Raw genomic sequence first — 14,166 nt, 5'->3', positions numbered from 1 at the left:
TAATACAATGTATTATTCATTTAATTATATTTGTGTGTGTGTGTGTGTGTGTGTGTGTGTGTGTGTGTGTGTGTGTGTGTGTGTGTGTGTGTGTGTGTGTGTGTGTGTTACGGCCGCTGCGCGGACTTTTGACAGACAGACAGACAGACATTAATGAAGGATTAATGCACGCAGGTGCTTCGATGTTGGTTGGGGTAATTAATAGCAACTATAGCAACATGTCACCCCGACCCTATACAAGACACTTCACCAAGTTCATTCATTCAGGAAATGTTAGTATATTAATATTTATAGAATACATATTTTTATTGACATTATAATAAAATAAATATAGGCGTGTGGATTCGTCTATATTCTCATCAGGACTCAGGGACCAAATAATAATAAATAATACATACATAATACATAATACATAATAAATATTACATATTGAATAATAATAATAATAATAATAATAATAATAATAATAACAATATATTAATATTCGATGAGCTTGTAGATCTGCTGTAATAATAATAATAATAATAATAAAATAATAATATTCGATGAGCTTGTAGATCTGCTGTAATAATAATAATAATAATAATAATAATAATAATAATATATTAATATTCGATGAGCTTGTAGATCTGCTGTAATAATAATAATAATAATAATAATAATAAAATATTAATATTCGATGAGCTTGTAGATCTGCTGTAATAATAATAATAATAATAATAATAATAATAATAAAATATTAATATTCGATGAGCTTGTAGATCTGCTGTAATAATAATAATAATAATAATAATAATAATAATAATAATAATAAAATATTAATATTCGATGAGCTTGTAGATCTGCTGTAGAGCAGCTGTAGAGCTTGTCAATCTGAGCATCACAGCTGCATATTACGCACGATTTTACGCATGAGTTTATATGCAGAGACTTGAAAAATCACTTTCGGAGTGGGGGGGTGAAATATCCATTTCGGGTCGGACTAGCGATGTGTCGGACCCCCGGTGGGTCGGACCCCAGGTGCGTCGAAGTGGGGGTGCGTCGATGTGGGGGTGCGTCGATGTGGAGGTGTTTCGAAATGGAAGGGTGTTCCCCCTTGTTTCATAGACTGTAAGTGTTGCTCTCTCTCTCTCTCATTTATTATTATAATGACCATGAGCGGTCGGGTGTTTATGTAGGCCTATTATTATTTATTATTATAATGACCATGTGCGAATGCGCGATGACGTCATCGTACCTACATGAGAAATGTGACAAATAGTATAGGCTAGCCTAAGTTTTACCGTGTCTGGTACCAATACAAAAAAAGAAACTGGTCTGAACTTGTAGATCTGCTAATTTTGCATTTAAACGGCGATAACAAAGGAACACAGGCTTGCACCGCATACAACGCTGCCTGGCCAGGAGTCGGTGCGTTGCTTCCCGGCCTGCCTACGACCAACAGACCTCCGCCGCGGAGGCACAAGGGGGCTATTGCCTCCTCCCATGCTCTGGGTAGTGGCCCCTGGTCCATGCCTGGGCGTAGGCGGGAACCACTTTGCGCATGTCCAAAGTTATATTCCGAATGAATGCTTTGGTCATGTAAACGAGGAATACTTTTATTCAGGTCCCATGTAAACAGGTGAGTGGATCAGATTCCTCTATTCGGAATGAGTTCATTCTGAATGAATACATGATGGTCCATGTACCCGCAGCCAATGCGTTGCTGACGTGACGCATTGTGAGCTTGTAGATCAACTATTTTCGCCGCACGACCCCGTCGTACGACGGAGTATACATTGGGCTGTAACGTGTGCAGTGTCGGGTTACTATAGTAACGTGACTGAACGCTGTCAATGAACAAACCAAGATGAGACGACATGTATTTCTGCTGCCATGCACCTGTCTCACTCTCTCACTGACATGCACATGTCTCACTCTCTCACTGACATGCACCTGTCTCACTCTCTCACTGCCATGCACCTGTCTCACTCTCTCACTGACATGCACCTGTCTCACTGCCATAAACCTGTCTCACTCTCTCACTGCCATGTACCTGTCTCACTCTCTCACTGACCAAAACTTGTTTAGACAACAAAGAATAGTAAAACATATCCCTTCCATAGGATATTCTTTTACACTGGTGGAAAAAGTACACAAAGTTTTTACTTACGTAAGTATAAGTATCTATACTGCAGTGTAGAAATACTCTGTTACAAAATGTACTTAAAGTACCAAAAGTAGAATGTACTCATCATGCAGAATGTCCCGTTTCACATGGTATGTATACAATGTATTAAAATGTTTTGAAAATAGCAGATCTACAAGCTCACAACACGTCACATCGCAACGTGTTGACACAGTCAGTGGTGGAAAGTGACTAAGTACATTTACTTAAGTACTGTACTGTACTGAGTATTTCAAATATCCAATACCTTTACTCCTACTCCACTACATCTCAGAGGCAAATATTGTACTTTTACTCCACTACATTTATTTGAACATTTTAGTTACTAGTTACTTTTCAGATATAAATTATGATATTATAAAACATACATTAACCACTTTAACCCTATTTTATATCTAGGCTATTTGAAAATAGCCGATCTACAAGCTCACAGCGCGTCGCATTGTGACGTGTTGTGAACTTGTCGGTCTGCTATTTTCAAATATTTAGTACTTTTATTTTTGGTACTTTAAGTACATTTTAACACTTTATTACGGAGAATATTATATCCAGTTGGGTGAAGTTTAGACCATTTATTAGGAAGATTTCAGCAGAGCATCAGCATACAGATCATGAGAAGCTCCTGCAGCCCCTCGGGGCACAAGCTTCTTGAGCACCCATCTAACACAGTTCTTATAGTCCACATTGTACCAGAGATGCTATTCTAAATGGTCATATAAGGTATGTACTAAAGATAAGAGCGAGGTACACATATACACATAGCTGACAGAGTAAGAGTAGCATGAGAGAGTCAGCTCAGCTGTTAGATGGACAGCTGTAGCTGAGTTGGAATTAGCCCATTTATGTGAAACCTTGCTTCAATGAGATAACCAACAAATACACAATATATATACTTGGCAATCTATACATTTATGCCACCATAACTTTTACTCAAGTACATTTTTAATTCTGGACTTTTACTTGTAACAGAGTATTTTTATATTGTAGTATTGGTACTTTTACTTAAGTAAAGGATTTGAGTACTTTTTCCACCACTGGACACAGTACTTGAGTACTGTATTGACACAGTACTTGAGTAAATGTACTTAGTTACTTTCCACCACTGTTCTTTTAGGACTAAGCTAAGATCACAGGCTAGGAGATGAAGTGAAGTTGAAGCAGAGAAGCCTACCTCAGTTTGCAACAACGATGTGGTGAAACACACCCATCCAGGTTCACTTTTTATATTCTGACAAATAATAACTTGTGCTGCTGTGGGATAAATCACCCGCCCCGCCCCCCTCCCCTGTAACTAAAGGGACTCGTAACGTGCGTTGGGTCGTGAGTGAACTCACATTTCAAATCACATTGATTGACAGGTGATATAAACATAAGCTGACACAAGTTTTAATATCCAGACTTGACAATAAAAGTTAAGAATCAAGTGCTGGATCTTGTGAGACCGGGGGGACATGTGTTCCTGTGTCATCAAGCTTGCAAATGCAAAATATATATATACAGATATCATCAAACGTACAGTAGCTGATAAACAGAAAACTAGGAAAGCAATGCTCTCCTCTGCTCCATTCAGTAGCCTACCTACCTACCTACCTACCTACCTACCTACCTACCTACCTACCTACCTACCTACCTACCTACCTACCCATCCATCCACCTACCTACCTACCTACCTACCTACCTACCTACCTAGCTACCTACCTACCTACCGGGGAGGGGGCTGAGTTTTGTAGCCTAGACTCGTCGATAATAAGCGCAACAAGAGCGTGCCTTCATCATCATCATCATCATCAATCATTATTAGAATGGCCCACATTGATTAGCATTTCGCGCACGCTTTGTATTGCGATTTGCATTTAATTTGGCTATATTTGAAGAGTTCAATTCTCGAGGAGGCAGAAAATTAGGATACATTTATTTGCAAAATAAAATTACACATATCGTCCAAAAAATTTTCAGAATCAGAATCAAACTTTATTGTCATATCACATTTACAAGTAAAAGTGGGTGAAATTCTAAAGTAAGCCTATTTATTTTGATCAATTCTATTGTATTATGAATTCTATAATGTATTATGTACCACCCTTAAAAAGTTTTGCAGGTACAAAGGTGATCTGGATTTCCTCCCTATGAGCATGTGGTATTTTTCTCCTTCCTATGAAACATCTTTCTGTACTCTGTATATCTGAATTCCTAATACTCACCATTGTGATGGAGAAAACATTTGGGCAAGACCTGACAAAGACCTATGAGACAGAGAGAGCAGGAACATCCTCAAACATTTAAAATTACATTTGTGAGAAACATTAGGATAGCCTTGTTCATTTGTAGCAATTTGCAAATGATCTTGCAATGAGTGTTTGATGGTAGTAACAGCCTTGTATTAAAATCTGCAAATGCATTAACTATAGTGGGACAAGTGAGCTGAACTTTATCTTAAGAATGTTATATTTTATTTCTTGTTTTATTGTATTCTTGTTGTATTTTTGTATGTTTTCTTTCTTTTTTCCTTTCCACCTCTTGGGTCACTAGTTCAAAATCCTGACAGTCCATCACGGCCAGGTCCAGGTTCTCAATCCAGGAATAATAAATATATAACGTGTTTTATTTATTATTTTTATTTTTGTCATCTGGTGTTTCATTCTTCATTCAGACTGGCTCACTGCTGCTTGACAGAGAGATGCTGTGAAGCTCTGGCCTCAGCTGTAAACTCTCATCCCTCCCTAAGAGAGTTGGACCTGAGCCTCAACATGGTGACAGATTCACTGCTGGACAACTGCATGTGAGTAGACTTGGACTGTGTCCATGTTGGATAGTACAGTGTATGTGCAGTTTTTCCCTCATGTGTCCCTTAACAGTGGATTCACTCTGACACAAAGTCACAAATAGACTAAATATTTATGTATATTTAGTTAATACTTTAACCAAAAAACAAATAAGGTTTTACAGATCCATCTAAAAAAATATATATTGTGGAAAGGTTAGTTTTTTCCGTAATATAATTAAAAACTTGAAACTTTCATATATTCTAGATTCATTGCGCATAAAAAAAGAATACATAATACAGAAATGTGGACCATCTGAAAAATATGTTAATTTATGCACTCAATACTAAGTCTGGGCTACTTATGAAGACATTATTTCATCAGTGAGGCGTGGCATGGAGGTGATCAGCCTGTGGTTCTGTTGAGGTGTTATGGAAGCCCAGGTTTGCTTTGATAGCAGCCTTAAGCTCATTTGTATTGTTGAGTCTAGTGTCTCACACCTTCCTCTTGACAATACAACATGTATTATCTGTGGGGTTCAGGTCAGGTCAGTTGTCTGGTCAGTTAAGCACAGTAATACCATGGTCAGTACACCAGTTACTTGCAGTGTTGACACAGTGGGCAGATGCAAAGTCCTGCCTAAAATCTCCTGGTAGATGCTGTGTTGACTCCAGTGTGAAGTTTTCACAGTCAGTGATGATTTTGGGTGTCATGTCATCTGGTGTTGGTCCATTGTGTTTTATCAAGTGCAGAGTCAACACAGCATCTATCAGGAGATTTTAGAGGACTTTGTGCTTCCGTATGTTGACAAGCTTTATGGAGATGCTGATGTCCTTTTCCATCAGGATTTGGCACCTGCCCACAGTGTCAAAAATAGGTTGTATTGTCAAGAGGTTCGAGAAAAAACAAAAAAAAGTTTCAAATATTTCACTGTATGCGCAATGAATCAAGAATATTTGAAAGTTTCACTTTTTGAATTATATAATACTAGAGGTCCGGGCGCCCGGGCTCTAGCGAGGGCTCGCTTATTTTGGGGTACCAAAATCGTGGGATAAAAATTTCCCAAGAAAAAGTAAAAAAAAAAGGGGGACCCCCTGCGAGTCTTGGGACCCTCGTGAAACATCGGGGACCCCCGTGAAACATTGCGGACCCTTTCGGCTTTTTTTTTTTTTTTCATGAAGGTGGTTGCTTGTTTCTGGCGCACATCTGGCAACACTGACCTGTCTGCTTGTCTGCCCCCAACGTGGCAACCCAGGCTGCCGAGTGGTTGCGTTGAGACACTGGCGTGTTGTAATGTTTTGTGTGGGATGTGCATGACATATTAGCATGAGTGTGGTGTGATAGAGAGACATGAGCAAAGTGAAAGCAACGGCGGGGGTTGAAGCGAAGTGGTCGCGTCGCGTGTGTTGTTGTTGTGTGGAGATTTTAATAGCGACTTCATGGTGTTGCTTTCGATTGGGCTCGGTGGTGGTCGGTGGCTGTGCTCACGCTAAAGGGAACACAATGGTTTACCCGTAATGTTGTCCGGCTTGCGGTGTTTCGGTTGCGCTCGGCGGTGGTCGGTGGTGACGCTAGGGAATAACATGGTCGACCCATTGATGCATTGTTGTTCTATTTCCTACAGAGTGAAACATGGTGGAGAAGACTGGCTTAATTACAAGCTTACAAAATGTGAGTATCTGTCTGTCTGTGTCAATATCACACATTAAGATGTTATACACTGTTTTACAGTGGTGTAAAGTAACTAAGTACATTTACTCAAGTACTGTCCTTAAGTACACTTTTGAGGAAATTTTACTTTACTGGAGCATTCAATACTTTTACTTCTACTCCATTACATCTCAGAGGCAAATATTGTACTTTTATTCCACTACTTTTCCACTAATTATTTGACAGCTTCAGTTACTAGTTACTTTGCAGATTTAGATTATTATTACAACACATGCATGAACCACTTCAGCCCTATATATATTTCGGCCATTTGAAAATAATAATGAGTACTTTTACTTTTTTTAATATAAGTATATTTTGATGTCAATACCTTTGTACTTTTACTCAAGTCAATTTTGATTACCGGACTTTTACTTGTAACAGAGTATTTCTACACTGCAGTATTGATACTTTTACCTAAGTAAAAAATTTGAGTACTTTTTCCACCACTGCTGTTTTATAGTGGGTTGGCCCCTCCCCAGATACTGTCCTGAAAACTCTTCAGTAGAGCTTCCAGGGAATTCAGGAGGTTTCTCTGCTCTTGGCCCGGTCCTTAACCCATTAAGACCTGGAAAGCCTATACGTTGTTATACCTTTAAAACCGGGAAAGCATCTGTGTCATTTTACATGTTGTTATGTATATAACAACATGAATCTTATTATTTATTTTGAATAAAACATTTAAGTTTTTCAGAAAACTAAGATCATGTGGGTTGACAGAAACAATGGGCCTCATTCACTAACCTGGTCATAAATAAGGTGTATATCCTGGTCATAAATAAGGTGTATATCCTGGTCATAAATAAGGTGTATATCCTGGTCATAAATAAGGTGTATATCCTGGTCATAAATAAGGTGTATATCCTGGTCATAAATAAGGTGTATATCCTGGTCATAAATAAGGTGTATATCCTGGTCATAAATAACATATGTATATTGGGATAAGTCAATTCTGACGTGTGATTCATGAAAGAGGGTTCAGATCCATGATTTGTGCGTATCACAGGTGTATCTCATTTGTGTTCTAAAGTCACTAGTGTGCTCCCGTGTAGATCCTTTGTATTGTTCCACGCCCCATTTAACACCATAAAAGGCAACCAGAAATAACCCAAGTGAAGAAAAAATAAACATATCTGCCAAATTACAAACGCGTCAAGTCGCACCACATTGACAACTTGTACATCTGTTCTGTCTGGAAGTGAGTCCCTCGATCGCACGATGGATCAGCTGAACGTTAATAAAGTAATGCTCTCATAATGAGAATAAGAAGTTACAATGTTTAACCCCACCACCAAATAATAGGCTAATAAAACGTGGAAAGGATATTATAGAAGCCTTTTCTATTAAATAATGCTCACATTTGACTGAGGTAACATTTTGACGCTGGAATCAACTGAACACCGAGATCCGATTATGGACCAGATCACGCTTTATTGATTACTGAGGATAAACCTGTCCTTTGGATTAACAACATATCCTGTCCTACGTCAGAATGGTGAATGGATATTATGGACACAGCTAGATTTCATCCATACTGTATCCTCATCAGATGATAAGACATAAGCGTGATGTGATGTGGTCAATATTATAAATTAATAGCACAACATATGTTGTTGCCATGAAAGTCCAATATGTGAAACTGTGGCCACATTTGCAGGAACGGAAAACATGCAAAAGGACCTAATAATTCAGCTCTAAATGTGTCAACTGAAAAGAAATACTCGGTTGAATTTGCATCATGTCTACCATATGCATCCAAGCAATAGATCTTTGACATATGTTTTTTTTAATGTGTTGACACATTTTGGGCACATAAAACATCATTTGAGGTTTGGCACTATTGACATAGATTTTTCATGAAGAATAAGGCATTCTAATAACATATACGAAAGGTTTAAGGCATATCAGTCTGTTCCTGAGCAGACGTGAGTTTGAGTGTCCGCCCACATTCACGGTCAATAAAAGATGAATGAATACTGAACGTGGGAAGTCATTTATATGCACATAAGTATAAAATATGTGAGGACCTGAGCTTAGTGAATGAGACCCAATGCCTCACAACTCCTCACAACGCCTCACATTGTGACACATTGTGTGCTTGTAGATCTGCAATATTTGAAACAAAATTTGCCTATCTAACAATTCACAACGATTCACATTGAGACAGGTTGTAAGCTTGTAGATCAGCTGTATTTCAAACATAAAAAGAGCCAATCTACGAACTCACAATACATTGCATCATGACCAGGGTTTCCTCAAGGCACTTTTTGGGCCGGCCACCTTGACCGACAAGATTATATTTTACCGGCCAAAGAATGAAGTGGGCTAGTAATATCTATCTACTCTATCATGCAGAGGTGTCGCTTTCGAAAAAATAACTGAATAAAGTGGGCGTTATGAACAGCTTGCGTGACTACGTCACACAGTATAAACACATTAATATATGTTGTGGGCCCTACATCTCATTCAACCTTAATATGCAAAACCTACAGCTTTTGTTTTGTTTTGTTAATGTTAATTATGTCATAATGAATGATGGTACAAGGAAGGTTCATTACTTGCCTGCAATGTATGTGTGTCACCAACTTTCACCGCTTTATCCATTGCAGACAGACAGACATAAAATAGTCTAATAACAGCATTTTTCCAATCGGCCACGGTGGCCTGTGATCTTTATAATTAACGGCCCAAAAAAAATAAACCCGATCATGACGTGTGAGCTTTTAGATTACAAATAAATACAAATTGCTGATCACAACTTGTCTCATTGTGACAGGTTGTGAGCCGATATACAAGCTCACATCATGTTGCGTTGTGAGCCTTTACATCGGCTATATTACAAGAAATAGCAGATCTACAAGCTTGCAAAGCCTCGCATTATGATGCGCTATGAGTTTTGGCTATATTTCAAAAAGAGCCGATCTACAAGCTCACACCATGTTGCAATGTGACAGGTAGTGAGTTATTTCAAACATCAACAAGTAGAAGATCACGCTCATCCAAAGTAATTTAAAAAGCCAGATGCAGAGCAGAACTCTGCACTGGAATAATTATGATCCATAAGTTAAATGGTTTATTACCATCATGAATGTGATGTTTAAAGCCTGCTGGATCTTCCTCAGACCTCAATATATCAAACATAACAAAGATAGCCGATCTACAAGCTCACAAAGCACATCAGTGTGATGTGTTGTGAGCTTGTAGATCAGCTGATTTTTTTTTCTTTTTAAGGTAGACGATCTACAAGCTCACTAGGATCACATTGCGACACGTTGTGAGCTTGTAGTTTGGTTTTGTTTAAAACTCAAAAGTTGATCTACAAACTCATGAATTACATTGTGACAGGTTGTGAGCTTGTAGATCAGCTGTATTTCAAACATAAACTCACAATATGTTGTTTAACGTGTGATGAACTTTTATATGGACTTTTGCTGTTTTAAACAGTGGATCTACAAGCTCACAACTCGTCACATTGTGACAGGTTGTGAGCTTGCAGATTGGATTCTAGATTATCAATAATTGAAAAAAATAAAACTAGCCGATCTACAATCTCACCATGTGTCGCATCATGATGAGTTGTGAGCTGTTAGATCGGCTATAGTAGAAAATTAGGTAAAAATAGCCGATCTACAAGCTCAAAATGGGTAACATTGTGACGGGTTCTGAATTTTTATTTCGGCTTTGAAAAATACCACAAGCACACAACGTGTCACATTATAACGCGTTGTGAGCTTGAAGATGATTTATAGTTAAAAAATAGCTAATCTACAAGCTCACAACACCTCATATTGTGTACTTTTTAATTCATTAATTAATTAAATTGCCGATGTGCAATCGTTGTCAGCTTGTAGATCGGCTATTTTTCTAATACAAAACTATCCAATCTATCAATTTACAACGAGTTGCATTGTGACAGGTTGTGAGCTTGCAGATTGGGTTGTGGTAAAATAAAATAAATAGCCGATCTACAAGCTCACAATGCCTTGCATCATGACAGGCTGTGAGCTTGTAGATTGGCTATGTTTCAAAAACAGCGGATCTACAAGCTCACATGTTGCATTGTGACATGTTGTGAGCTTGTAGATCGGCTTGTAGATGTAAATACAGCAGAAAAACTTTAAAAAAATAGAATGTACATAATAAATAGGAGATCTACAAGCTCACAACGCCTCACATCGTGACACATTGTGAGCTTGTAATCAGCTTGTAATTCCTCCATATTTCAAAAATAACAAAAATAGCCGATCTACAAGTTAGCAGCGCTTCACACCATGGTGTGAGGTGTTGCTAACTTGTAGATGCTGAATGTTTTCTATGTAACACAGTGGTTTACAAACTTGCGGTCGGGACCCCCAGGGGGGTCCCCGAATTATTGTGGGGGGTCCCCAGATGATTATCTTAATGTGTAACATTGTTTTCTCACTCAACAGTAAACAAACCAACATACAGTATAAGTGTATACAGGGTATCTGCACATTTATAATGTTACAATTTAAGGACTTTTAAGACCTTTTTAACACCAAATGGCCAAATTGTCAAATATTACGTAAGAAAGAGGCAAACATTGTGAAAATAGCCGATCTACAAAATAGATCTACAAGCTAGCCGATCTATTAGTGGTAGATCGGCTATAAATAGCCAATCGACTATAAATGACCTGGCTATAAATAGCCAATCTACAAGCTCACAACGCTGAGGCGTTGTGAGCTTGTAGATCGGCTATTTTCACAATATTTATATGTGGAACCGAGTCAAACTAAATGACTCCTCAACTCCTACAACTTCCCCCACCCTGACAAGTGCTTGTCAGGGTGGGGGGTCCCCAGTTCAAATATGATTATTTTGGGGGGTCCCCAGTTGAAATAATGATTATTTTGGGGGGACTCCCCAGTTGAAATAATGATTATTTTGGGGGGACTCCCCAGTTGAAATAATGATTATTTTGCGGGGTCCTCAGTTCAAATATGATTATTCTGGGGGTCCCCAGTTCAAATGATTATTTTGAGGGGTCCCCAGTTAGAATATGATTATTTTGGGGGGTCCCCAGTTCAAATGGGGTCGCAGCCTTAACATTTTAGGAACCTTTGATGTAACAGGATGTGTGTATTTTCAGAGGTGTAAAGTAACTAAGTACATTTACTCAAGTGCTTTACTTAAGTAACATTTTGAGGTATTTTTAAGTAACATTTTGAGATATTTTTACTTTACTGGAGTATTTCCAATTTTCTGTACTTTTACTTCTACTCCACTACATTTCAGAGGCAAATATTGTACTTTTACTCCACTACAATTATTTGAAAACTTTAGTTACTAGTTACTTGGAGCATTTAGATTATTCTTACAAAACATACGTTAACCACTTCAGCCCTATATACAATTTGGCCATTTGAAAATAGAAGATCTATAAGCTCACAATGCGTTGCGATGCGACACATTGTGAGCTTGTAGATCTGCTATTTTCAAAAGATTTTTATACAATTTATACATTTGAAAACTTGTGAAATGGGACATTCTGCATAATGAGTACTTTCTACTTCTGGTACTTTAAGTACATTTTAATACCAATACTTTTGTACTTTTACACAAGTACATTTTGAATTCTGGACTTTTACTTGTAACAGAGTATTTCTACATTGCAGTATTGATACTTTTACTTAAGTAAAACATTTGAGTACTTTTCCACATTGATGTCATTTCACATAAACTTAATGTAAACATTTTCTCACAGAAAGTCACTTCTCACCTGGAGGCTTTAAGACATTCTGACTCACATTTTACTGTGTTGTCGTCGTCGGGCAGAAACCTTCTCTGACACGTTGTGAGCTTGTAGATCTTTTGACCATTGGCTATTTTAAAATGGTTTTAAAATGATATTAATAAAATAAATGTTTTGGACATACAAGGTTTCCACCCGACAGAGACGATCTTCTGAGGTGTGTGTGTGTGTGTGTGTGTGTGTGTGTGTGTGTGTGTGTGTGTGTGTGTGTGTGTGTGTGTGTGTGTGTGTGTGTGTGTGTGTGTGTGTGTGTGTGTGTGTGTGTGTGTGTGTGTGTGTGTGTGTGTGTGTGTGTCAGTGAATGATGTATGTAATGTTTACTGTGTTGTTTTTCTCATCAGATTTCCATCCTCTCACACTGGACACAAACACAGCACGCAGAGACCTCTCTCTGTCTGAGAACAACAGAAAGGTGACATGGGGACATCAATCATATCCTGAACATCCTGACAGGTTTGATGTATGGCCTCAGGTTCTGTGTACAGAGGGTCTGACTGGACGCTGTTACTGGGAGGTAGAGTGGAGTGGAGGGGTTTATATAGCAGTGACTTACAGAGGGATCAGCAGGAAAGGGGGTGGTTATGACTGTGGGCTTGGATTCAATGACAAGTCCTGGAGTCTGCTCTGTGGTGGTGGTGGTCTCCATGGTAACAGTTACACTGTCAGACACAATAGTAAGCAGACTGTCCTCCCTGTCAGTCCCTCTGACTCTAACAGAGTATCAGTGTATCTGGACTGGCCTGCTGGGACTCTGTCCTTCTATAAAGGGTCCTCTGACTCACTGGCACACCTGTACACCTTTCAGAACACATTCTCTGAACCTCTCTATGCTGGGTTCTGGTTACACTACGACTCCTCCTCAGTGTGTCTGTGTGAGCAGAGATAGAGTCTCTATGTGAGGATGACATCAGGTCACCATGGTTACTCAACATGTTTGAGTGAGTGCAGCTTGTCATGGTTACCACTGTTGCCAGGATACTTTGAGACTAGCTGAGTCTGACGTCATGGACTCCATATTTGGGCATGAGTGACTCATCATGACATCACGGTGACATCATCATGATGATGTAATAAGCAGCACAGTGACAGTCACACATTAAAGCTCCTGTAGAGTTTTTACCTTTGACCCCTGACCCATAAGACAAGAAGCTCGCAACACATTAGATTATGACACACTGTGAGCTTGTAGATCTGCTATTTTCCAATACCAAAGTAATACATCGATAAAGTGGTTACACTGAGTCTGATGCTATTAATGTATATTTAATCATTTAGCTTAGGACCCCCTGGAACCCCCTCAAGGACCCCCTGGGACCCCTGGACCCTACTTTGAGAACCAGTGGTATCAAGATCAGTTTAAACACGTTAACCCCCTTTATACATTGGCTATTTGAAAATAGCAGATCTACAAGCTCACAACGCGTTGTGAGCTTGTAGATCTGCTATTTAAAAAAGAAAAACATTGGATTTTTTATGTTATTTTTTATAATTGTAACAACACAAATGTGAGCGGGTACAGTGCTTTAGGCAGCAAGGGGGCATTTTTCATTTTTCATTTTATTACAGATTGTTGAAGTACAGAATATAAGCTTTCATATGATGTATCATTCATTGAAATTGGAACACATTTGAAGAAGATGTGATCATTTGAATCTTGTCATCTTTAATAGTCTAAACTGAGATAATCCCTTGTAAAGAATTTCCACTTTCTAGCACCTCTCAGCTCCAGGTAATGGGCGTGAACAATGGGT

At 38.6% G+C, this 14,166-nt stretch overlaps 3 protein-coding genes across 3 annotated transcripts in view; all 3 read left to right on the top strand.

The window, feature by feature from the left end:
* Positions 1-14,166, top strand: part of LOC308094995 (uncharacterized protein) — a 793,896-nt gene that overhangs the window by 326,840 nt on the left and 452,890 nt on the right. The window lies entirely within an intron of this gene.
* Positions 1-14,166, top strand: part of LOC308095002 (NACHT, LRR and PYD domains-containing protein 3-like) — a 272,045-nt gene that overhangs the window by 45,603 nt on the left and 212,276 nt on the right. The window lies entirely within an intron of this gene.
* On the top strand, positions 12,533-13,806 carry LOC308095036 (stonustoxin subunit beta-like). The gene has a single exon (XM_080441951.1). It carries the CDS (start codon positions 12,717-12,719, stop codon positions 13,299-13,301), a length of 585 nt encoding a protein of 194 aa, XP_080298077.1. The 5' UTR covers positions 12,533-12,716; the 3' UTR covers positions 13,302-13,806.

This window comes from Gymnoscopelus braueri (genome assembly GCF_963280865.1).
Source record: "Gymnoscopelus braueri genome assembly, chromosome: 11".
In the NCBI taxonomy this organism is placed as follows: Eukaryota; Metazoa; Chordata; class Actinopteri; order Myctophiformes; family Myctophidae; genus Gymnoscopelus; species Gymnoscopelus braueri.
The sequence above is the reverse complement of the archived record's forward strand: the minus strand, read 5'-3'. Positions and strand labels throughout refer to the sequence as shown.

Excerpts from the sequence above, each read along its gene's own strand:
- LOC308095036 (XM_080441951.1), top strand. The coding sequence starts at position 12,717 with ATGATGTATGTAATGTTTACTGTGTTGTTTTTCTCATCAGATTTCCAT.